Genomic DNA, 26,534 nt, shown 5'->3' on the forward strand with positions numbered 1-26,534 from the left:
CAACCAACCACAAACACTTCCAACGTTCCACAGATGTGAAAAGCACCATCCCAGTCTGCGCTCCCCAGAGCTGCCTGGGGAGAGCACCAGGGGCAGGAGCAGGTCCCTGGGATGGAATATCACCTTTATTCCCTGGCTGAGAGGTAAGAACTGGACAGGGTGTGCTGCCAGGAGTGCTCAGCTCACCCCGTGCCAGAGGGCAGGGCAGGAGTGGATACAGGATAAAAACAAGGACCTGAATGGACTATTGAGGGATACTTTGGACTTAAAGGTATGAAAGTAATAAATAAAACACTTCTATCTTTTTGTAAGACATGGCTACATCACGCTGAATGGAGCGAAGGGCTGGAGAAGACGCAATCAAAAATTCTCACCTCTTTCAAACAACATGGGAGATACAGTGAGTGTTCCACCCTACGTGCTTGTTTTTGTTCATTTACTTTACAGAAATGTTTATGGCATGAAGTACTGTATAAGAAATGTGCATACACAAATACATGACAATTATACGTTAAGTTCTTTACAATATTAAATGTATAATATACAATTCTACAGATATCTTACATACAAAGGTGAATGTTGTGCCATATATTCAAATATGGCAATGCCTAGCAACTTTAGAATGTCGTACAAGTATAAAACCACAAAATAAAATAACTTTACAACTCTTAAAAGTAGACAGATTTGCTCAACTGTTCTGCTAAGGTAGCAGGCCAACCGGCCAGGATTGCCATTAGAGATTTCTGAGTTGGGTGACCAAGGTGAGAAAACCTGCAGAGGTCTGATTTCCCATGGACAGGTATCCAGCCCTTTTCCAAAAATTAGACCCCTGCCTAGATTTTTACCTTGGATAGTCAGTACAGCTCATTGCTTTTGAAAACACTGGTCTTAAACATGACTTTTAAATTTTGCCTGATTGCAATCAATTTGCATTAAGAACTGTTGACCACGTAACACTCTGTCCCTTGTTCCATTTGGCCATATTTATGCATCTAAAAAGACTTTAATTAAAATTCATCATCTACAACAGTATTCTATAAATTATTGTGGGAGAAACTAAATTGTGATTAACACATGAATTAGTGATTGAGGACCCAATCATGCTGAACAGCAATAAACAGGATTTAGCAGAATGCTATTTATAGCCTTGCACCTGCAAACACGGTGCTGTCTCCTGAGTTAGAAAGCCCTGTGAGTCGGTGCCAGGTCCTGGCAGAAGCAGGACCCTCCTGCAGACAGACCCCTGACTTTGTTACAGAGAAAGCTACACAGACAGAGGGCAGCTACAGAATTCAAATTTTAATAATTTAAAATAATAAAACAATTTAAACTGACGGCATCCTGCTTTCATCTGGCAATGGCAATACAGGGTTTTAACAACTCTTTGCAAGAATTCCAGACCCATAAAGAGTGGGCTTGTCCAAAATTCTTAAACTTTCCTGCTAAATGTGGGCTTCTAACATGGTTAGTAAATGATTAACCAGGGGTGGCTTGTTTGGTAGAACCACACTTCTTTAATGATGCAAAACATAACAGCTGCTGTGTCAAAACAAGATTGGCTTTAAAAGAGCTGCAGCTCCTCGTGGGGTATGTGAGCCTCGTGTGATGGTGGGTGGCATTTTATTTTGTGCTTCCAGATCCCTACTGTTGCAAATATTGCCATGAGTGGGCCTGTCCAATTTCTCGTCACTTGTTTTGTTTGGTGTGTGGGGGGTTTAAGTACTGAGCACCAGTGACTATGGATCAGTCCTGTTCTGGTTCTGGATCCTGTTCACAGAGAGAGACCTCAGCTGGAAATGTAGTATAAAAATAAGCCATTTGCTCATGTGGGTGAGTACGATCACCAGGTGACCGTGATGCTGGGGGTGTGAAGCGCGTCTGATATGGAGGAGGGGCAGCAGTCAGGGAAGGTTCTCAGTGCAGTTCTTGGGGTTCTTCCTCCCGCAGACGGCCCCGTCCCCGCAGCGCAGCTCTGGGGTGTCCCTGGGCTCCTGCTGGTCGGTTCCACTGCTTCCATGGCTCTTGCTGCAGAAGTCCAGTCCGGGGCCAGGGTTTCCAAAGCTCTGCCTGTTCCACACCACTGCTGGTCAGCCCAAAGTCCATCCCAGCCCTGCCGTGCTGGGTGTGCTCGGGAACTCCACCGTGAGCGACAGACAACTGGTTTTCCAAATGCATTCCGTGGCTGGCTATGCGACAGGTAGTTTCAGAGTACCACTGATGGGCAACATAAAGTCAAAATCTGTTTGCTAATACTGTTTTGCAAATCCTTAGTGTTTCACATAAGGGACTATTAAACACTTCTACGGTTACAAAGGGGGCACGGGGAGGGTCTAGTCCAGGGGCTCCTGTTTTATTCTGATTGTTGGGGTGGGTTGTGGTCGTCTGTCCTCGCGACACAGCACGTACTCGCTGAACTGGGAGGAATCCACCCCACCACCGCAGGAAGCTGCCACGTTAAATCCCTTCTGAAATAATCTTTCGAGCACCTGCAATGTGGAGGGAAAACAATCAGATTAATATTTAGGAAATTTTAGTGATAAAAGCATTTGGAAACTCCAGATCTAAATGATGGATTTAGTCTTTCGAGTCCTCCTTGAATGAATATTATTCAGCTATAATTCTATAACTTATTGTTAAATGACTATACTGTGATTAAAGTCTTGCTCTCAGCAAACCTCTGTAGAAAACAAAAATTAATCAAAGAAATAAGCACTGCAGAGCAGCTTAGTGTATTATATAGTAAAATACTGGACTGTGGTGATATTGATGCTCTCACTCCTTATAGAAAGCAACATCAAGTTTAAGTTCTAATAAAAAGTGCCAATTAATCATTACTAATATGAACAGTCTGAGAGAGAGCGGGGCTGAGCAGCTCTTCCTTGGCAGATGAAAATGTATTAGGAGTTCAAATGACACATCCACGAGGTCTTTGTGGCAATCACAGCTGTTTGCCCTCGCTGGAAGGGAGCAAAGCATGGCAGGGACAGGATGCAGAGCCAGGACATGGACAACAGGGCAAGGTTCTGGCCCAAGAAAGAGGTTAATCTGTACTGCCCAAATATGTATTTTCTTCTCCTCCTCCTAAAGAGAAGTTGGTGCAATTTAGATGCACGAATTTAAGGAACCCAGAGGCAACTTTAATTTCTGTGACTGTCACACAGCACATTTCCCCAGGATATACTGATCCTGGCTCGGGGAACGGGGCCGTTTTTCACAGGCATGCTCGTGTTGATATTCAGCTTCCCAGCAGAGCAGGACACTCCAGGCCTCTCCCAGAGCCAGGTGAGGGCACATGCCACATCCACCTTGGGCAGATCACAATGCAGGACCCATCAGGCTCCCCTGAGTCCCGGGCAGCAGCCTGAAAAAATGGTTGCTGTGATTTTCTCTACTGATAAATGCCATCAAGGAGCAGCCTGTGCTATTCTCCAAGAGCCTCACCTAAAGTGTGGCTCCCACTGTGGCAGCAGGAGGAACAGGGAAGTGACCCATGTTTATTAAACCCGGGATCCTGGTCACAGCAGCACCAGCCCCGTGTGACACCTCTCTGCACCCACAGCAACCTGGACCAAGCCCTTACAAACTTCTTCATCCTAGAGAAGTGTCTAAGCAACACATCCACCTGCAGACAGGGTCAGCTCGTACCTCCCTGGGCTCAGGTTCTAGAAGGAGTTTGGGCTGTGTTCACTGTGAGCACAGCAGTGCACCGTTTCTTTTGCCTGAGTGTTGGCTGTGCCTTTTCCAGGAAGGGGATTTTGGAAGGACAGCTGTGTCCAAGGTGGTGTCCTAGTGCAATGCAAACCATGGCAGCAGCATTTGCTGCCTTTAATCCGTTCGATCCCTCCTTGGGGGCTGCCTGTGTTATCCATCTGCATTTAATCCAGGCTTTGGCTTTCAGGGCTCACTAAAACGTTTCCCTCTTGCTACCCTGGCTCTAAGGACGGGCAAAGGAAGAGGCTGCTCCAGCAGAGCTTTGCCTAAGTCCTGCCGAGTCTGCTGAAAATCAGCTTGCCCGAGGAGTTCTGCCTGGCCCTGGGACACAGGGACTTAACATTCTCAGAAAGTCACATCTGCCAAATCTCCCTGACTTTTGCCCTGATTTTTACATACTCTACACTGCAAGAAAGTAGTAGAACTGAAAGATCAAAAAAGCACACCGGAGTATGGAAGAAAAATGAAGTGGGAGAGAAGAAGAGAAGAGGCAGGAGAATGGGTTAATAAAATACATTTACGACAGAGAAAGAAAGCTTTCATCCCTCTTATTCACCTGAGCTGTATGGAGCCTGTAGGAAATGGGGTGCAGACACCAACACCGTTCCTCCTCAGAGGGGAAGGCAGGAGGAGTCTGAGACGGAAGGAGGAATAAGGCATCAGCAGGCTGCTGTTTCACAGGCTGGAATATACTCTGCCTGTGTTGTGATCACTGCTCCTAGCCCTGGCAGGACGAAGATGTGAGACAATCCAGCCATGGGAAAGGAGGCCTCTCCCACCGAACTGGATAGTGGAACAGAGGATTGACAGGTAAGATTTCTGAGAGAGAGGGGACTTCCAAATCCTTGCTAAAAAGTTTTTTAAATCGATTTGCTTGTAAGACAAAACAAGCAGAGGGGTGCCCTTGGCTTGCCTCAGACCAAAGCTATGGAAAGCTGGATGTTAACACAGGATTCTTTCTCATGGTGCCTCTCTCTGCAAACACCCAGTCCAGACAGACACTGCACCTCAGAGCAGCACGGGCCAACAAAGTGATTCCTTTTTGCCCAGTATGTGCTGGAAGGACCGGACTGCAGGCTATAATGTGGTGTTAAAAACCCTGGGGTCATCAATTTTCTCAGGCCAAATCCTGTAAACAATGCTGAGGATGTTTCAATACTGCAGTTTTGAGTGTCACTGGGATGAGGCTGAGCTCAGGTCTAGGGAGAAAGGCTCCTTCCTGTGCTTCCATGCATGAGACTGAACAGTGTTTGAACATGGAGAGGTTTAAATCCCATTTAGAGAATTTGATTCTATACATTTTATTTCTTCTGAAGGCAAGATATGGACAGGGGGAAAGCAGTGACCATCTCTGCTACTCTGCTAAAATCTCCAAAGAGCATATGCCAAAAGCTGAGTATCAGCTGTGACTCTCCCATGTACAGGGACACATGCACATTATTAAATAGGGGATTTGTGCTCAGATTTAATATATGCTGTCTTCCAATATTCCAAGCACATGGATTTTGTTGGGAGGTTTTCCAAATGGAAACCTGATCCTTTCATTGAAATTGTGCAGAATATTAACAAATACATTCTTAATTATGAAGACTTAACGTTGAACATTCACAAGCATCACAGAGTTTTCTCTAAGGTAAATTCATGACTCCCACCAGAACCTATTGCAAGGAGTTGAAAAAAACCTGTACCTATATATAATTACAAATGGGTGTAAAATAAAGAGTTACTGTATTTTTTTTTTTTTGCCTAATAGGTGTTGATGTTCTTTGTTTTATATGCAGAGTTCCTGATATAAAGCCTTTAATGAAAATATTTTTCAAATATAGAAAAAAAGTGTAAATATTGCAACTGTGCTACCAAATACATTGAGCAGAGCATAGGGAGGCAGAAGTCATGTATCACCTGAGCAAACAGCAGACAGGCTTCCTGTGTTGCTCTGTGGGACTCTTTGCAAGCAATTCTGCTCTTCCAACCACTACCCATTTCCCTTAAGTCTGTGCATTTGCCTCACTGTACTTCCAGCTTTTGACTTAACATTGTTTTGCCAAAAAAGTCCTTGGAGGGGGAAGAGCAGTGCCTGTGTGCTGACCAGAGTTCATCAGAGCCAATGCTAATTAGCTGCTGATTTCATCAGCCTTTGGTCTCAGAAAGGCATCATTTTCCAGAAAGTGTTTGAAAACACTTTCTATTAATTACATAGTAAAATGATGTAATTTAGTAAAATGATGTAATTTAACAGGATTACTTATACTGTAGACTCTTTGACAGAAATTTTTTCCACAACATGAACTTGCAAAGAGACCCTTTGATTCTGTCTGAATTTTGACTGAATTCAAAACACATTCAAATAATAACAGTAATTGGTGTTCAGCTACACATGTAGCACGTGTATCCCAGAAGTCACAGCACTGGATGAAGAGCTGAGTGCTCAGCCGTGTGGGCACCCAGAGCTCCGCCAGGCAGGGCTGGGCTGCTCGCTGTGACCCTTTATGGCTGCAGCTCCTCTGGTTGCCGGTGTGATCTAAACACAAAGGCTCTTCCCCAGCCACGCACCCGAGCTGAGCCGCTCCCTCTCCTCCCGGCACAGCACTGGGGACACCTCCCTGTCCCACTGCCAGAAACAGAGCTGCCTCTGAGCAGCCCCAGCCCAAACCCTGCGAGTGTGACATTGCTCAGGACTGTGCAGATTGAACCACGGCCTGGTGAAGTTTAACCAGACACCCTCTGGGGAGACCCAAAGCCCCCCGAGCCCCGGGGGTTTGGGCTGGTTCCAGCCCAGGGGGCACAGGGAACGCTGCCCACGCAGGGGGGGCACCGGCACCTCCTGCCACCTTTGCACCTTCAGGGGACTCTCCTGAAGATGTCCCTTGGCGGCCTGGCAGACACAGGGTGCCTGAGCCTGATGTGCAACGCCCACACAGCCACGGGAGCTCCAGGGTCTCGTCCTGCCTTGCTGCTGCCCGTCCCTGCCCTGCCCAGCCGGCCTGGCCCTCGGAGCAGCTCCTCCGTGGGTTTGTGTGCCCACAGGGGAGTTTCTCAAGGCAGCCACAGCATTTCCCACAGCCCAGTTCACATCCACAGCCACAGCCACAGCCCAGCTGCACAGGATGGCAACTTGGGACATACTCCCCTCTAGGATGATTTCCCTGCCCGTAACACGAACATCTGCAGCGTATTCCAAAGGAACACGGAGGGAAACCAAGAGCTCTGTCCTGCCCAAGTTAAGGGCAGCTGGTTCCTGCCCAGAGCCCCAGCAGCAGAGCTCTGGCTCAGCTCTGGTGATCCCTGAGAAATGGCACTGCTTGCCCACAGGCTGCTGCCTCAACACAGACCACGTATTTATTCCTGCTGCCATCCACCTATCTGTCCAGTTATCTTCTTTTGTTTCATATGTTTAATTTTAAACCTAATGTCAAAACTCTGAGTATAAAATGAAATACATTTTTGTTTAAAATACTCTGGGCAATTTTTATAGAACATCCTTTTGAAAAAAAAAAAAGTGCAGAGATCAATTTTTTTAAGTCCATCCCGCAGGCACCATCATTTAATTATGAGTGAGACATAAATTATGCATTTACACATTGTTGCATTTTCTATAAAATGGTGTGGAGATTTTTTTGTAGTTTTTGGAACTCTCTCTTTCTTCCTAGAGGCACTTTGGAGGAAAAAAAAAACTGCCAAAGGCTATACATTGATGAAAAAAATTAGCATTTATCAGTATAACACCATTATGAGGCCAGCATGGCACTAACATACACAAAATCTAAATGTATTTTTCTGCTTAGACTTAGGAAAACCTGAAAGACTGTGATCTCACCAGGCAGAAAAATGTTTCCTTGCAGTATAAGCACTGGAAGTAATTGGGCAGAAGCAAATAATTTGCATATAATTGAAGAAGACATAGTAAAAAAAGCAGCCCGGACCCGGAGGAGGCAGCAGCAAAGGCCGTTCGTTACCTGCACGGAGTTCAACCGGCAGTATCCATTCAAGGGAAACCTGATAACGTGGGTGGGGTCCTGGTTCCAGCCCGCGTTCACCGAGTTGCACATGACATCCCCCGTCTCCGGGAAGATCTCTTCTATCAAAGCCTTCTCCCCACTCAATGCAATTCTTTCCCCCAGATCTGGAGTCACTCTTACAACCAAGCAGTCACAAGGCTGGAAATGTTTCCTTTGTTCTTTCTCTTGTTTCCATCGCTCAAGTTCCTTAATCATTGGCTGCAGCTGGTAATACTTTGCTTCTTCATATAAAAGATTAAAGTCCTGGGAAAAAAAAAAAAAGGAGAGAGGGAGAGAGAGAAACTAGAAATGCTTATAGTTCTCTTTTAAAAATGAGTATTGTTCCTGTTTGACCTACTTAGGCTTATGTATTGTCAGCAAGAGAGCAAAGGCAACAGGTACCCACGTACTTACACCTCCACAGAAAACCACACGGTGCTGGTCTTGAATTGTTTGAGCTGACTGAGAAGTTCCCATGGCACTGAATTATCCTTTCATTTATTATCCCACAAGCTCAACGCCAGGAGGCTTCACTCTTGGGTTAAGAAATCAAAATAGCTGGTTGCAACAAACAAAGCTCCCTGATGTAAGAGAAGATGTTCCAAGCCCTGCTCTTCCCTCGTGGCTCGGACACTCCTGACCTCACAGCAGATCTCAGGCCGCGCCGTCGCCTCACCCGCTAGGAGATGGAGATGTCAGTTCAGCTTCACTTCTCACCTGCCTTTGCTGGGGCTGAAATTCAGCTCCCGCAGCTGAGCTGCTGCCTGCCCTCGCTGACTATTCATGTATTTCAAATGTACTTTGGAGCCTGGTAAATTACACGGAGGTGGTGACCATCCTGCCGGCTGCGAGCTCAGCTGTGCGCTCCAAGGGCTGAAAAGAAGCAGCTCTTCCCTGCCATTTGTCCATCACTTCACTTGGGCTTTGGGCAATTCAAATTCCCAATTTGATCCAATTCCCAGTTCAGTGATCGTTTCATCAGATTCTGACAGATCTTCCCACCTCAGCTGAAATATGTGAGAGCACAGGGAGGCAAAGGGTGTGAGCCCCCAACCCAAGGAGGCAGCTGAGCCCCCCAGGCCCAGCCAGAGCAGGAGGGGGACGAGGAGCAGCAAGAGCTCAGCTCCTCCCTGCAGAGACCAGGCTTTGCTTTCCCTGCTCCTGCACCCCTTTACACTCCCAAATGCTGCCCCACAGGTGCTTCTGTGGGATGTGCTGGAGGTCAACAGCTGGGACAAAGGCCAGTTCTACGCCAGTGAAATGAAAAATAAAATGAAATTAAAAGAAAAATCAAGACTGAAATGGCTGAAATCATTTGGACTGGAAAGAATGATATGATAAGAAGCAATCAAGAAATGGGCACCAAAAGCACAGGAAAAGTAACGGGTGTGCTGCTGCCTCAGGACTCAGGAGGAGGGGAATCAAAGGCCAATGAAGATGCAGCACAAAAAGGTGCAACTCTACATACTGGTTTGGAATTAACCTGTAAAATCTCCTGCTGCAGGGTATTACTGAACCAAAGCAGTTATCTCTGCTCAAATTTGGCACCACAGACCCACTGGTAGTGGAGGTGCTCCTTCACCCCAGGGCTGCCTTCAGCCTGGAGACATATGAATATTCACAGTGACAGGGCAAGGTGATCGACTTACAAAAGGGACATCCAATCCTTTACATCTCTTTGATGTCTGCTGAGGTGGGGACAATGTGCACAGCTACAGAAAAAAGGACTGGAGGATAAGAGGAGCAGAGAGGAAGAGGGATAAGAGCGAGTGGGAAGAAATGAGGGCAACAAACACTCTCACGGGACAGCTTGAAGATGGAAAACACAGAAGATTAAAGAAGAAATCATGCAGAGAGCATGCTGCAAACAACCAACAACCAGTGCTGGGAACAGGCCAGGCAAAGAGCTGAGGAGGCTGCCTGCACTGCCTGGGCTCAGGTAACACAGCACCAGCCCCAAAGCCTCGTCCTCTCCTGGAAGGTATTCTCACCCTCCCCAACACCAGCACTCTCTGCTGAACCATTACTGCTTTTCTCTGTCCACCAGTGATGCTCCCTCAGTGCTGAGCAGAGGATCAGTTTAAACCTACAGGGATTAGTGGCCTAAATTAAAAAAAAAATCTGAAATCTCTGTGCAGGACACTGAATCAGCAGTCTTACCACCTAACTGTGTTCAGTACAGAGGTGTGTGCAGTGGCCTGCCAAATGTTCACTTGGCATCTGCTGGTGCCATGGATTGCTTTTCCAAGCAAGGAAACATGCAATGCTAAGGGAAAATGTAATGGTGTAGAGTGAACAGGAGCACCCAGTACTTTCTGAAGCCAGTGGAAAGTCATCTGCTGTTTTCAGTAGGTCCTGAAAAACCAGTTTCAGAGTATCTGGGTTCATGGACACTATAAAATAAGGTATTATTTGTAAAATCAATCAAGGGATATGTGCTAAGAAAACTCAGCAGTAAAACTTGGAAGAGATGGTACACTGATAGAAAGAACAGCCCTTCATTTTTGAGAGCAGAGAGTGGCACAGGGCTCCTGAGGCTGGATGCAAAGCCCATTACATTACAGAGGCTCTGACTGCCTCCCCTGGCTTTGCACTAGCCTGGCAGAATCCTGAATCACAGGACTTCAGTGGTCCTGCACCCTCGGGCCAGAACAGCAATGCCACAAACCAAGCAAACCCAGATCACATCAGCCCTGCTTCTCCCACAGGCAGCTCAGCCCACCCCACCCACTGCAGCTTTGCAGTGACTCTTGCTAGCTGTCATTGGCCCTACAATGAACAGGATAAATTGTACATTCTGATACCATTTTGTGAGAAGAAAGCCTGCTTTCAAATGGAACAGCTCTTCCACTAGTGCTCCCAGAACGACAGAGCCACACTTCAGGGGGCTGTGTGGAAATCAGGGCTGGGCTGGAGCACCACGTGCTAGCCAAGCTGTCTCTAAAGCCAGGCTCCCCTGCCTGTGCCTGTTCCACACTTGGGTTCAGCACAAATTTGGGAAGGGCTGTGCCCCTGAAGAAGGGCCCTGTAACAGGCCCTGGGAACTGAGGTGTGCTGGTGCCAGGAGCTGATGTCAGGGAATCAGGGCACCACTGTCAGGCAGTGCCAGTAAGGGGAATTGGCTGTAGCACAGTAACAAGTGGAGGGGATAAAAAACAGTCTTCTGTAGCAAGAGAAATTCACTGCAGTCCAGCAGTGACAGTGCTGGGAAGGGACACCTTGTGTGACCCCCTGCACTGCTGCCCACAGCCACCAGCAGCAAAGACTGCCCCTGCTCCTCTTCTGGGACATTTGGCCTTTCTGCAGGGAGGGACTGGGGCATCCTGAGGGAATCTGACAGTGTGTTTAGGGAGGGAGGAGGATCTCACAGCCAGGAACACGGAATGAGTGGCTCACAGCATGGGGGTCGGGGTCTCTAGATCCTGTGCTTGGACAGGGTCATGGGCTCTGCACACCAGCCCACAGTCTCTTCCTTCAGGTTTTACACACTGCTCAGAATTCTGTCTGTGAGCCGACTGGGAGAGCCCAGCTCTGGGCAATCTGCACTGAATGCTTGGGATGCCCAGGTAATTCTGGCATAGGTACTTCCACCCTTGCACTGCAGATAGCAATTCCTACCCTGAAGATTTACTTACGTTTAACATGAAATGTGAAGCAGAAGAATGAAACCCACAAGAGCCCTCACCAGGGAGGTGCCACAGAACTGCATGAGAACATTTCCACGCTGCTGGTTTCCGTAAGTTACCAAAGGCAGATGCTGACATGACTTTTCCTGGCCCCATCAGGAGAGGCACATCCCACTGGCCCAGGCAGGGAGCAGCCAAGTGGCCAAGGGCACAGAGGGTCACTGAAACTCAGCCCGGCTCCTGTGGCACAGCTGTGTCCTCCTGCACAGGGACACCTGCAGCCTCCCTCCCGCAGAGCTCCAGCCTGGTGGCAGGGCAGTGCTGCTGAGCAGCAGGCAGCATTCCACAGCAGGTTTTGTACAATACTCAGGAGTTCCTTGTCCTGCAGGACTAAAGCATTCCCATTTCTTACAAGCATTATTCCCCTGTGTTCCCAGCTCCCTAACAGCAGCACCAGAGCCAAACACTATGACAGATAGTGGAACCGCTTCTGTTTAGCCCAGGAACACATTTTCCTCTGGAGGTGATTCCCACCACCAGTGGCAGTCACAAGCAGGGTGCTCTTTGATAGACTGAAAGGGGAGACAGACAGTACAGCCTTTAATTTTTCTGTGAAGTATCACAAAAAGCCTTTATAGCCACCATGAACATCCTGTGGCTGTCGCAGGAACTAGTGGGAAGTTCTGCCAGGTCACTGGAAGAAGGGAGCAGCCAGGCAGGTGGGATGCATGCAGCCTTTCTCCAGCCACAGCTTCTGGCCTACATGTAGATCTCATGGGAAACACTAACAGATCTTTCAAAGACACAGCCTTTTGCCTTTCACAAAATAATTTACTGCTTTTTGTTCTGTAGAAAAGCTTTTTCTGTGGTGGATTTCAAGAGGGCTAAATTCTGGCAGTCACCTGTGACAAGGGTGACATCTTCCTGGGGAGGAGGTGGGAGGTGTGACCTCCAGCCCAGCAGAGCTGCTGTTCCATGCCAGGGCCAAGGGGCTGGTCCAGATCTGCCACCCAGGCACAGGCAGCCAGCACAGACTGAGCCCATGTATCCCACAGACCTGGTGCTGTTCTCTCCGTACCAAAGACAGCCTTTATTTTTGTACCTAATGGTGACTGCTGAACAGGCTGAAATGGCTCTTTCTGTCCATTTTTCACTTGTTATTCTTTATTACAAGAAACAACAAACTGTCATCCTAACTCAATGTTTCTCTTGTATTTTTAGTGCTGTGAAGATCTGACTCCTGGCTATGAAAGCAAGTTGCTCACTTCTACAATGACAACTGCACTGTTTCCTCAGGTCAGTTTGAGAGACTTTAGATGCAAGCACACAAATTTTGTAACTGTACTAATAAATTAGAGTGGTGGCCCTGTCATTCTGGTGCCACAGGTGATCTCTGCAATCCACATAAAACTCAGATGTCCTGTGCCTTTGTGCTCCTCCCTCTTTGAAGGGAGTTACAATACACACACTGCCTGTGTCTGTTTCTGTTGAGGCTCTCTGAGCAGGGAGTGAGTCTCAAACAAGACTCACAGCAGCTCCCGGTTCTGCGTGCAGTTAGGCATGGACAGTGAAGGGGACACGTGCTGCCCGTCCTGGGGGAGCCCCTCTGATGGCAGGGGAGATCAAGGAGGGGAGTTTGGGCACCAGAGGAGGAGCAGCTCCTGTGGCAGGCAGCCCTCAGCAGCAGTGGGGCAGAGCTGAGCCGCCCCAAGCTCTGCTCCACCTGAGGGGTGCTCACAGTGCCCATGCTCAGGGCACTGGACCAGAGCAGGGAGCTGGCAGCAGCTCCAGCCAGGCACCATCACCCGCTGGGCACGGGCTGGCTGCAGAGCAGAACCAGCCACACACTCAGCCCTCAGCACACTTCATGTGGCTTCAAACGCCCCAAACCCAGGAAAATTACAGCAACCAGAGGAGTGCTACTTTCAGCAGGAAGACCTGGGAGACACTTTCAAGTTCTGTCTCAGTAGTAGTTGCAAGTGTAATTAATATTCACTGTAAACACACCATCAGACTTGATAATAAAGAATCACTAGCCTCGGAACACACACTCCACTTTCTCTGCATTTCAGTGTTAACTTCATCTGAAAACAACACTGAAATAGCAAACACAATAATGCTGGTGTGGTACTAACATTCCAAACTTTCCAAAATAACCATCTGAGCAGCAATTCAAGTTGAAAAGCAACTTGGCTAAACCTTGAGGCTAATAAACTGCTTGATTAAATTAAGGGGTAAAAACTAATAAATATTCAAAACACTTGATAGTGCTTTGTTTGACATAAAGAACATTTAATGCAAGTCTCACTGGAAAAGCTGTCAGGTTTTATACCTTAAATAGAGTTTTGCATTTAGAAACACCAAGTGATTCCATTTGCTGCCTTTGATTATTGTCTTCTGTCACTTTAATCATGCTGGCAAAATTACACAATTTCTGTGAAGTTAAATCCGTTTACAGTGCAGTTTTAATACAGCTTTACAGAGCATTCTTCTCTGCATTTTGATTTAGTTCCTCCCTACCTAGCAATGCTTTGCTTTGTTCTTGAGCCCTCATTAGCCTGGGGTTTGCTCTAAAGCTCTCCCAGGGAGGAGCTGACTGAAATGCAGTTCCCCCTGTGCCCAGGGATGCTGTGGAGCAGGGGCCTGAGCAGGCACAGCTCCCTCAGCCCTGCCAGGGCTGCACGGACAAACCCTGGGCATTCTCTCCTCTCCAGGCTTCAGCCAAATCCTGCTGCTTCTGTGACTGAGCACCTCTGAAATTTGGATGCTGGTGGAGGGCATGATCAGCTCAAACCACCTCTCTTTTCTCTCCTACCCTCTCTTCACAAAATCACAGAATCACTGGGCTGGAAAGAGACCTTCAAGATCATGGAGTCCAACCCAGCCCCAACACCTCAACTAAACCCTGGCACCCAGTGCCACATCCAGGCTTTGTCAAACACACCCAGGGATGGTGACTCCACCACCTCCCCAGGCAGAGAATTCCAGAACTTTATCACTCTTTCTGAGAAAAACTCTTCCCTAATATCCAACCTGTATTTCCTTTGGCACAGCTTGAGGCTGTGTCCTCTGGTTCTGTCAGTGCTGCCTGGAGAAAGAGCCCAACCCCAGCTGACTGCAGCTATCCTTTCAGGGAGCTCCAGAGAGTGCTAAGGTCATCCCTGAGTCTCATTTTCTCCAGGCTGAGCACCTCCAGCTCCCTCAGCCATTCCTCACAGGGTTTGTGTTCCCAGCCCCTCTCCAGCCTCGTTGTCTCCTCTGGACGTGCTCAAGCATCCCGAGGTCCTTCCCAAACTGAGGGCCCAGACTGGACACAGCACTCCAGGTGTGGCCTCTTCTCCCACTGTCCCACTGGACTGTCCAAAACACAGCTGCTCTCCTGTGCCTCTCCATCCACCCCTTCCCTTGATCCATCCTACAACCTCCAGCACTGCTCTGGTCTTTAGCTCCACCACTACACACAGGTTTTCCCTCATTTCTCTGCAGTTTTCTCTTCCCAGCCCTCATTTCTCTGGCTCCCCCCATCCCACAGGGCACTTCTCCAGCCCATCTGCCACTCACCAGGAACACCAGTGCTCAGGACAGCCCTTCTGGGCTGGAGCTCAAACCAGGACCACCAAAACCTGCCCCTGCCTCGGGACCAGATGTGAGCTGCAGACCATCCCACGGTGGGTCAGACACGATTCTCCTCCTAACTCAGGTGAGAATGGCTGAGCTGGCAGCACGAGGACCAGCTCTACTCCAAAGCAAGAGCCACCACCACCACTCTGGACTCACTCAGTCACAACTGACCGAGTGATCCTGTGGCCCAGCCAGTAAAACAAAGTGAAATGGCATTTCAGAGAAAGCAGGAGTTTTCCTTCCTAGCAATGCTCTGCATCCTCTAACTGAGCGGATCCCCATCTGCCATCCCAATTGATTCATCATTTCATCCTGGAATAAGTGCTTTTGTTGAATCTTGTCATCTACAGTTTGGACACTTTTGTCTTCCAATTTTCATACATCAGGGTGACAATGTTGGAAGTTTCCTAAGTGCAAAACCAAACAAACAAGGCCAAGAGGGGAGCCTTTAAACAATCAGGGCCTGCAAAGAAACAACCAGCACCATGACTTCATTCAAAACATGTCCTGCTCCTTAAAAAGCCCTCAGTCAATTCCATCTCCCAAGAATATTTTGACATGAACTGCGAACAGATTACTTCCTGAAATCAAACCATCTGCATTGGTTATGTCTAACACAAATCCTCATGGGCTTGTTTAAGGGTTTCTTTTTTATACCAACAAGAAAAAGATTTACACAGTTCAAGTCCTCTGCGTATCAAATTTGAAACATTTCTTTCAGATTCTGAGCATTAAACCCTGCTAAGTGCAAGTTGCTGATGTTGCTTCTTAATTGTTGTTATACCCTGATAAATAAGCTAAAAATGTGAGAAAATACAATTAGTTTAGAAAAACTGATTTAGCTATCAGCTTCATCGTTTAACTTTTCTCAGTATCCATGACAACCACTGGTCCATTTATTAAATAATAGCATCCCTGGTGTAATACACAAGTACTAAAAATCCTAACAAATAAACAGCAACATTTAGTTAAGTGTGTTTAGGTCAAGCATACAAACCAACGTGCCCCAAAACAAATGACAGAACGGGAGGAAAAAACAGATTGCAGACTGTAGCTTTCCTTACCTTAAAGTCATCTGGGAGCAGTAGCTTAGATGTCCTTAGGAAGCTTAATATATATCTGAAAATTTCCCCATCTCGATCAATGAAATAATGTTGTTTTAAACTGTCCAAGACAATAGGCTCTGTGCCATTAAACAGACGACTTATTCTGAAAAAAAGAGAAGAGAAAAGGAAATGGGCAAAAGGGACAAAATCTCATTACAGCCTTGGGGCTTGAGAACAACCAAATTAGGTGCATCAACTGAACCAGGTGCATAAGGGAATGCAGGACGTTAATTTGGTGACACACCCGTGCAGGAGGGCAGGGCCCTGGCTGGGGGCACTGAGGGCACTGAGGGCCCCATGGCTGCCCTGGCACCAGGCCCGTGCTGCCCTCAGCCAGGCAGGCCCACGGCCCCACCAGGAAAGCACCCGGAACGCTCCCCCAGGGCTGGCACAGGGCTCCTGGGGACAGTCACCCACAGCTGGAACGCTCCCCAGGGCTGGCACAGGGCTCCTGGGGACAATCACCCACAGCTGGAACTCTCACCCCAGGGCTGGCACAGGGCTCCTGGGGAGAACACGAGTCCCTGGCAGTGGCACGTCCCTGCCCACCATGTCCTGCTAATGGGGAACCAAGTGGCTACTCCAGGGATGGGTTCCTGGCCATGAGCCTGCCTCCAGCTCGGCTGGCATTTGATCAAACGCCATCCAGACCTTCCTGTGCTGAAGGAGAGGCTGCCCAGGCACTGAGATGGGCTCTGTGGACCTGTCGGTGTCCATCCAATGCAGAATGTTTTGGAAAACCAGAAACCAATGGCCCATGCAGCCCCACAGTGTCACCACCAGCAGTCCTGGGGAGGAGCCTGGCAGAGGGAGAGCACCACGGCAAATCTTTTGTGAGGGAAAAAAATGGGAGCAAGACCTGTGAGACTGTGGGATCAGCTGATTATGGGACCAAAGGACCACATCAGCTACACCACTCCAGGTTTTTTCAGTCCCAAGGAGCCTGTTCCACAGAGAGCAAACCAGGCATCTGCCTGGCTGCTGCTCCTCCAGCCTCTCCCCTCCAAATGCCTGCCTCCTCTCACAAGGCTTTGTCTTCCCATGAGAAATAACCCAGCTGAATATATGTTCTTGAAAGGGAAAACGCAGGAGACAGACAGCAACGACCTATTAAGTAATTGAGTCCATCTCTCTGACAGTGCAGCATTGTTCCCAACTGCAGAGTGGCTCGTCTTTCAAAGTCGAGTCTTAAATAATCCTGCCACAAGGACTCCTCCATTTCCCAGAGAGACCATCCCACAGCTGGCTGCATTTCACTATCGAGCCAGCCCTTCCAATCGCCCATGAAATCCCCCGGGAGCCTCGCTGAGACCAGGGCAGGGCTTCCCCTTCCCTGGAAAACAAGCTCATCAAACCTTGCTGCAGGCCATGTCCAGCGCTGCTGCCGAACGCTGCAGCCCAGCCTGGCTGCTCCCTCCTCCCAGCACCACCACCCACCCCAAGCTCAGGCCCAGCAGCGTGGGGAGCATCTGGAAGTGATCCCAGTGCCCACCCAGGTGCTGGGAAGAGGCAGGTTTGCTGCCCCACTGCTGCCCCTGCCTGTGCCCCGGGCCCTGGCCCACAGCTGCACCTTGCTCTGATCTTCTAACTTGCTAATAAGGTTGTAAATTTATTAATGCACCATTTGTATCTAAATAAAATGTGGAAATAATAAATGAAACTGGACTTGGTAAGTCTCCGCTGAATTTTGCTAAAAAAACCTTTCTGCCCTCTTAATTAAGGAAGCTCCAGGTTTTACTGCCTGCTCTCATGCCCATGCCAGCATACAGCTAGTCTGAATTACTTGTGAGAATAACCAAGTGCTCTCCTAAACCCTAATTATAACATTTACTGTTTTCTCCAACCTCCAGCGTTCCTACAGTATCAGAGAACATCATCCAGTTCACCTGGCAACATTTAATTTATATAATCACAAGGTTCAGTAAGACTCCTGTAATTCACTGTGTTCTTTTTTGTTGTTATTTTAGGGCCATTTGCCCAAGACAGTTAAATATACTGCTTTGTACAGCGTTACACTTTATTCCAGGAACCAGACAGTTAATTTATTTCCTTTGGCAGTGTGCTGTGCTGGGATACACTGAAAGCAGAGGAAGCACTGATAGCTCAAGGTTCAGTACATACATTTACTGAGTAAATTTGCATGGCTATTGGAAGTTTTGAGATCTTGCATCTGAACAAGCTGAGCTGTGGCTGAAGCCTCCTCCCCTTTGCTGCCCTTTCTCTGCGGAGTCTGCAGAAGCAAAGCTGCTCTGCTCTGCACGGGCACGGGGGAAGGTTTGCCAACAACGACAGGGTGCAGAGAAGACAGGGTACAAAATTTTAATGGGCCAGTCTTTAATGTAGCAAAGCATTTTTTTGGTAATGAAAACAAAACATGAATTTTGAGGCTCCACTTTGTGGAGTGCCCTGAGCTGTATTTCTTCACCAGCAAAATTACTGCTGGGGAAAGAAACTCACAGAGTGTTGAAAGACTTAACTGCCACCCCAAAAACAGAGTGATGAATAGTTTAAGGATTTATTTGACATTTTAGGGGGCTGCTACGTTCCAAGAACCAACTTCACTGCAGCATGTTGTAATGCTGCATGTGGAAAGAGCTCCAGCTTCTCTCATCTCGCCAGTTCAAACTGTACCTGGAAAAGTCCTTTGGAAAATGCAATGCTGGGAGAGCACAAAATGAACTCAAATGGACAGCTCCTGACAGGATTCCTCATCATGTGTGAAGCCGTGGGAAGGAGCACAGTGACCAGGAGTAGCTCCATGCTCTGCACCGGGACACGAAGCTCTCCATGGATGGGTCTGTGGTGGCCAGAACGAAATGCCTCACCCAGGAGCAAAATGCACTCAGGCTGTCAGAGAGCTGGCCAGTCAGCAAGAGCAGGGGGACAGGAGGGGCTCTGCACTGTACAGACGTGCTGATGATCAATCAGAAATAAGGCACCAGCCTGGCTGGCAGCCTCAGGAAGCTGCTCCCTCCAGCGACCCACCGTGTGCCATGAGCTGAAACTCACGGGGCGTTGCTGCAGCTCACACTGGGCACTAGTCACCCTGAAAATGGTTGTTTTTATGAGTGGTCACGGCAACCAGTGCTGTACTGGTGGACAAATTAGCATTTTCAGGAGGCACTTGCTTATGGCACACAGGAAAGGTACTTCCAGTGCAGCCTGTGAAGAGGCAGGAGGCACAGGGAAAGGGAGACAAGGCAAAAAGAGCTGCACTGGGATCCTGCAGCAAAGGGCGAGTCTGAACAACGAACACTTCTTCAGCACTCCCACCTTTTTGCAAGAGATGCTTCACTTTCTAATTTAGAAGCACTTGTATAATCCGTGTCCAACATTAAATTTCCATACGGGGAGCAGACTGAGGCAGGACCAGCTCCAGCAGCTGCCAGCAGAAGGATGCCAAGCATGTCTTTCCACGGCCTCCGCTGCCCTGGCCGCGCTCACACCATCTGCCCAGAGCTCAGATCCTCCCAGTCCCCTCTTCTTCCTCCTGGCTTGCTCCTGCCCTCCCAGCAAGGTGCTCTTCCCAGCTGCCTGCTCCCTGCTCTGCAGTGCTGCCCACCCCAGCCCTCCAGGGATCCCTGCCCCCAGCCACTGCAGCTGCAGAGCCACCACGGGGCTGGTGTCCAGCCTCCAGCCTGGCACCTCGAGCCCTGGCTGGGTGCACTTCTCTGCCTCTCCCAGGAGCCAGAACAGAACCTGTTGATCCCATTCCTACTGTTTCTTTGTGCTTTTGTTGTTTCTGCTAAAGGCTTTTACATTTTCAATAATGTTTCGCCAAAACGCCGAGGGGTGAGTTTCTAGCTTTGTACCAATTTTACCATGATATTAAGATCTTCTTTTATTAGATTAAAAACAAACAACAAAGACAGCCAACCCACAAGGACAAGAGCGCCAGTAAATTCTTTTCTTAGTTTCTTGGGCAAGGAAAGAAGCCCTGTGCTGCCTGCAAGCACCTACAGAAGGCTGCTGCCCCCCCTTAATCCTGGGGACCGGTTTTCCAGCCTGCAGGCTCCCTGCAGCACCCGTGCAGGCAGCAGCACAGAGGGGGCCTGCAGGGCAGTAAGTCCAGCCCCCACAGCAGAGCTCAGGACACACCACCTCGTTCATCAACTCCCCCAGCTCCACTGCAGAAGCAGACAGGGCTTTTGGCACCCCCAGCTCCCTCCAGGGCACCTTTGGTCATCCCAAAGACCATCACTGAGCACACCTGTGGGTCTGCACATCACACACAGCTGTTGGGGAGTTTCATGGCACTTTGGGACAGAAAAGTTTTGGGGGTGGGGCAGTTTGCTCTCTAGTTTAGGCCAGTTTAGCCATTTTCTTGACAGCTTTATTTTGAACAGAAAATACAAGCTCTTTCCTAATAAATCTGGTTCCAGAGGTCTTAAGAAGAGCACCCAGTTTTGTGGGACCTGTGAGACAACCAGCAAGTGGGGCTGTGGCACCATGAGGCCCTAAGGCCCCCAGGTCCCTCTGCTGTGGGGCCACTGTGGTCCTGTAGTCCCCGAGCACTGGTCTGGCCAGTGCAGTGACACAGCGTAAAAAGAACTCTCTATCACAATATTGCACTAAAAGTATTAATTTAAGTAATTACATGATTAATATTTAACTGTTCAGTGATATTCTTGTCATTCATAATTTAGTTGTTTACATTTATTAAAAATTGATTTTGTAGACACTTTTTCTGCCCAATGTCAAATCAGCAGGGAACGCACATTTCAGCAAACTGTCATTAGAATGTGTCTTTTTCCTCATTCTGTGGGAGAACAAGGGAAGAAGAGAGAAATGCCTGTCTGTGGGTCCTGCAAGCGTGGTGGGTCTGTGCTGCATCTCGTGTCCTCCGTGCTGAACGTGTCCCGTGGGTGCCCTCCTGTCCCCAGTGCAAACACACAGCAATCTCTGCACAGCTCCCTGTGCTTTATGGGGGCTCTCAGCTGTACTGGCTGTGGAGCTGGAGGAGGAGGAGGTGGCTGTGGGAAATGCCACAGAGGGAGAAGAGGGCTGTTTAGAGGTGGGACACCGAGCATGACCTGAAACTGCCCTGCAGGACACAGCAGCAAAGCATCCCCAGCGATGAGCAGAGTCCAGTCATTGCTGCTGAGCACAAACAGTGCTGCTCATCTCTCAAATATTTGCTCAAGGTGGGTAGGATAGATACTGTTATCTGCTTGAAAGAGAAAAAATGCCATGAATTGGAGCAGAGGTGCTTGACAGGCCTTAACACAGTGTCTGGCACTGCTGCTCACATAGCTGTGTCTGTCAGGAGCCCACTCCTTGTCCCGTCACAAGGCAGACACTGCTGGGAAAGCACTGTGCAAAGCCTCTCAAGGGCTGTGCCAGCTCTCTGCTGGCACTGCCACAGCCCAGCTGAAGCAGCACAGGCTGAGTGAGCAGTGGACACTGCTGTCAGACCTTCCCAGCAGCATTTTTCCCATTTCCATTATTTCTATTAAACTGTTTGGATTTGTGCACAAGTTCCCAGCAAAGCAAAGCAGAATGGGGAAAGCACCTGCAGCTGCTTTCCCCAGAGAGGTGCCTTAAAACATCCAGACTGTCTGAAAAGCAGGCTGGGCTGGCCAGAGGAGGACAGGGATAACCCAGCAGATGGGTGTCTTCTGCCTTCTGGCCTGGCAGTAGTTAAGAGACGGGTGGAAGGCATTGCCTCTGCCAGGACACAAGCTCCCTCATGCCTTGTGCAGTGAGGAACATGGCTAAAAGTTACATCTGGCTGCAGTAGATTTTTTGATCTGCCTCAGTTTAAAACTTCAGCTACAATTAGTGTGCCAGTTGTACCACACCTTCCCTCCCTGCTCTCTGAGCAGTGATTTTAAGCCCTTCTGCAGCTAAAAGAAGCAAGCACTGAGGAGAGGCAGGGGCTGCAGCACTGTCAGTGCCCACCCAACCTGGCTGCCCTGTGCTGCAGGAACCCTGGGAGGCTTCACCCCTGCAGCTCTTCCACTTCAATCCAAGACATCTTCACCCCCTGGGACTGCTGCAGGTGGTGTGCTTGGCTTGCAGGGTGTTTCAGCTGGGGAGAATTTTAAGCATCTTTTGTTTGGACAGTGATGAGGAAAAACTGTGTGTGAGAGAACCTGAATCTTAAACTTTGGTTATAAACTGCTGCTCTGCAAACCGTGACCTCCAGGCAGCCACGTGGGCCTGAAGGCACAGAGAGGTGCCCCAAAAGGAGTTTCTGGCAGGTACCAGATCGGGTACCAGCTTCCAGCCCCAAGTGCAGTGCAGGCATCAAGCCTCTGGTGTCAGACAGGTCCCCCACCACGCCATGGTTGACCCCCCCTGACCCCAGCTCCTCCTCCTCCTCACACTCCCCCATGGCTGGGGAAGCATCTACCCTCCAGCAAGGCAGGCTCAGGTGCCAGTGTCCTGCAGGCATCACTCAGCCCTAGACCTGTCACTCCTGAGGACACAAGTGAGCTACCACAGATGTTCAGAACAAAACTGACCTGTGAGAACAACACGGAGATACTAAAGCCTCAACTTTCAACAAGAGCATCAAGCAGTATGGTCCAACCTCAGCACTGGGAGGAGTGGATTGGGTTGGCTGGCCAAGCTTTGGCAGCAGAGGGGCTACAGGGTGGCTTCTCTGAGGAGCTGCCAGAAGCTTCCTCTGAGGCTGGCACAGCCAACCCCTGGCAGCTCCAAAGACTGATGGACCTCTGGCCAAGGCTGGGCCAATCAGAGTTGGTGGTAACACCTCTGTGATTACAGATTGAAGAAGAAAAAAACAAAGTTACTACACAGTTGTAATTGTGGCCAGAGAAGAGCGGGGTGAGAACATCTGAGAGCCACAACTCTGCAGACTCCAAGGTCTGCAGAAGGAGGGGCAGGAAGTGCTCCAGGCACCAGAGATGGGATTCCTCTGCAGGCCATGGTGAAGACCATGGTGAGGCAGCTGTGACCCTGCAGCCCCTGGGGATCCACAGGGGATGCAGAGATCCACCCCCAGCCCCTGCAGGAGGTGCCCACACCAGAGCAGGTGCATCCCTGGAGGAGGCTGTGACCCTGTGGGAGACCCAGGGGACAGAGGGGGCCCTGCTGCCAGGCTGGAGCAGCCTGTCCTTGCAGCACTGCACCCCTGCAAAGAGAGACCCGTGCACAGCAGGTTTGGGAGGGCTGTGTGCCCCTGGGAGGGACTCAGGTTGCAGCAGGTCACAGAGAGCTGCTGCTCATGAGATGGAGCCACATGGGAGAAGTTCCTGCAGAACTCTCCTGTGGGAGGGACCCCACAGTACTGCAGGGGAAGAAGCCCTCTCTCTGGGCAGCAGGGGAAGCTCTGGGGGATGAACTGGCCAAAAGCCCCATTCCTTGTCTCTCTGTGCCATCAGGGGAGGGGATAGAGCTGGGAAGGGGGGGGGGGGGGGGGGGGCTGGGGGGAAGGCTTTATTTTACTTCTCATTATCATGCTCTGATTTTGTTACAAATAAATCCAACTAATACCTCTAATTCCAGCCTGTTTTGCCTTTGATGGTATTTCCTGAGTGATCTCTCCTGGTCTTTAACTCATGAACTTTCACTATATCTTCTGTCCCTGTCCAGCTGTGGAGGGGTGAGAGAGCAGCTTTGGTGTGCCTGGAGTCCAGCCACGGTCAACTCACTACGAGGAGGTAACTCACAAGGTAACATGTTTATCCATCTCCAGCTCCTAAAACTTCCTGCTCCTGCCTCCCAGTGCTGATCCTGGAATGCCACAGGAGTTTTTGAGCCATATGCTCACTCTGCCATGCTTCTGAAGGATATTACATTCATTAACTATTGAGCACCTGAAGGAACTGCAGGATCTATTACCTAGATTTAATACTTCATATTTTGCTGTTCAGGCTACGATATCTATTTTTGTTACAGATCAGAGCTAGTCTATATAGTATCAACATGTTTTTTTAAAAGTCAATAATCCATAAAGAACATTATAATCTACCATGCAGAATCATTCTTAGGAAGCTCTGGAAGGATTTTCTTTCTTCTCTCTATGCTACCACTAAAAAAGCAAAATTAGGTATATAATGGATTTTGTAGTTAAAACAAAGCCATAGACAATTCTGTTTTCTGTTCAGTGTTACTATCAATTAAAGTCTACTGGAGCAACAGGTAATAAAATCCACTGAGGTGGAAATTACCTATTATTTTTGAAATACCACAAAGAATTCATGGTAAGGGTGAGAGATGCTTGTTGTTTATAGCCTATCACACATTTAAGACACGTTAGCAGATGACTTTGATATATAACTTCCTGGAAATGTGTGTGCATTCACAGCTTGATGCACTACACTTATCCCTTAACTTGTAGAAACAGTATCACCCCAACATAAATTAGCATGTGAGACAAGGAAGTGGAAACATTGTCCCAGAGAAGTTTGTGTCTTTTCCTGAATGAAAAAATTCTCTAGGTAGTCAAGAGCTACTGTGGCCTTGTATCCCTTCAGGCACACATCCCAACAGTGAGGAGTGCTCAGACAATTACCATGAGCAGACCAAATACAAGGGAATTGAGATTCCTGTATGCTCTTCATTCTCACCAGGTTTGCAGGGGTATTAACCCTAAGCCCTTCACCTGCTGGTGGCATTATGCCCATCAGCACTGGTCACTCATGCCCAGTTCCTAAAGTGTCCTGTGGGTGACCAACAGGAGCTCAGCCACGAGCAGTGAGGCAGGACACAGCCCTTCCTCAGGCTGATGACTCCAAATTGCCTTATTCAAGAGTTTGTCTACTTTAGTGTGTTAACAGCTATTAAAATTCTTCACTAAACAAACATTTCTAGTACGTTAATTGCTGTATCACGAATCCTTTAACTTAATTTGGCACATGCCTACATCCACAGGTAAGGAAAGCAGATACACACACAGAGGACAGAGACCTTTTGCTACACACACATCAGCATCCCACCACACCTATTTAACTCATCAGCGATGAAAAGCATTTGTGGCGCTCAACAAGGGAAAAAAACCTAACTTTCAAACACAGGTACAATTTGCATTTCTACATTAGAAGTTCCCTACCTGCCACTGACATGGCTTGTTCATCTCTGGCACCAGGGACAGGGACAAAGAGCCTCCCATGATTTATGATGCTTAAGCATGCAATTCCCATGGTTTGGTCTGGCTGAGCTGCTCTGGAGCAACCATGGCCAGAACAGGGCTCTGAGCACATCAGGTGTGAGCACCCAGGGCACCCCAACCCCAGCAGAGGCTGCTGCTACGGCAGCGCAGGACAGGCCAGCTCTGCCACCCTGTTCCTAACAAGCACTAACTGTTTGGGGACAGTGACAACAGCTGCCTGGCTGACTCGCATATTTTTGATAAAAGTCACCGAATAATGTGAGCCTTCAAAACACAGGATGTGTTCAGGGTAGGAGCTGAATATTATTCTTTCAATGAAATACTCTGAGATCCAGCAACTACACAGAAGTTGCTACACTGTAGGTCATATCCATCTACCTGGGAATTTCTCTCTTTATTTTAAATTGTGGACTTATACTTTAAGTTAAAGAAGAATGTAAGCTGGATTTCTGCTGCTACTGATTTTTTCCAGTATAACACTGTGTTATATGCCATATATAGGCTGTTTTTTCTCTCCTTGTGCCTTTTACTTCATTCTAATTGAACTTTTGCCTAAATAGCTGAGGAAGATTAAAAACATTAATATAAATTTATATGGTATCCTCTATTATGCCATTGCTCCTGAGGCTCTGATTTGAGGCCTGTGAGGATTCTGGGCCTCTCACGTTTTCTCAACACATAATTTAAACTAAATATTGGTCATGAAAATAGACTCAGGACAAAAATTCTTTAATTTAAACCAAAATTCAAAATTAGCATCTTAGTTTTGCAAAGGTTTTCCAAAGGTCTCAATCCTGCAAGAACTGCATTGCAGCTCAAACTCTGTGGGAGTTGTAGGCACTCAAGAAAATTAAGTTGTTAATACATGAGAAGATACAAATTTCAAATAAAACATTCCTGCCTGTACAAGTCTTTTCTTGCTATTCCTTTAACCATCCCTTTCCCCTGATCATGGTGTCCTGGTGAGGCCAGGGCTGCACCAAACACCAGCTCTCTTGCTGCTCTCCTTCTTTCTGTATCTTCCAGTGGAGCATAAGTCAGTATTTCACTAAGATTTTCAATCTGACTAAATCTGGACATGACTTCCATGACCAACAGCCCAGTAGAGCTGGGCATGCTGGGAGGTTGAGGACATGCAGACACTGGTTATATTATAATATAAATGGGCTAAATCCTGCTTGTTAAAGTCAAGAGTGAAACACTCACTAAGACTCAGTGAAGGCAGGGAAAATTTCAAATGGAACTCATTTCCCATTCAGGGTGTGAGTCTGGCCCTCCACATCTTTTGCATGTGTGGGTGCTGTGAAACCAGGACGTTTCAGCAGGGGAAAGAGGGATGCCATTGACTCAAGGGCTTCACAACCTTTCACAGAGCACAAATGGTGACACCCAA

General features: G+C 48.4%; 1 protein-coding gene across 3 annotated transcripts in view; it reads right to left on the bottom strand.

The window, feature by feature from the left end:
* Positions 1–401: 401 nt before the first annotated feature.
* KCTD15 (potassium channel tetramerization domain containing 15) overlaps positions 402–26,534 on the bottom strand; it is a 47,410-nt gene continuing 21,277 nt past the window's right edge. For all 3 annotated transcript variants that reach the window (XM_038147883.1, XM_038147881.1, XM_038147880.1), the window contains 3 exons: positions 16,021–16,165; positions 7,668–7,973; positions 402–2,486 (listed from right to left, as the gene is read on the bottom strand). In XM_038147883.1, coding sequence (XP_038003811.1) covers positions 2,331–2,486; positions 7,668–7,973; positions 16,021–16,165 — 607 coding nt within the window. In that variant the 3' untranslated portion in view covers positions 402–2,330. The remainder of the gene's footprint in view (positions 2,487–7,667; positions 7,974–16,020; positions 16,166–26,534) is intronic.

Source organism: Motacilla alba, chromosome 11 (assembly GCF_015832195.1).
Source record: "Motacilla alba alba isolate MOTALB_02 chromosome 11, Motacilla_alba_V1.0_pri, whole genome shotgun sequence".
Taxonomy (NCBI): Eukaryota; Metazoa; Chordata; class Aves; order Passeriformes; family Motacillidae; genus Motacilla; species Motacilla alba.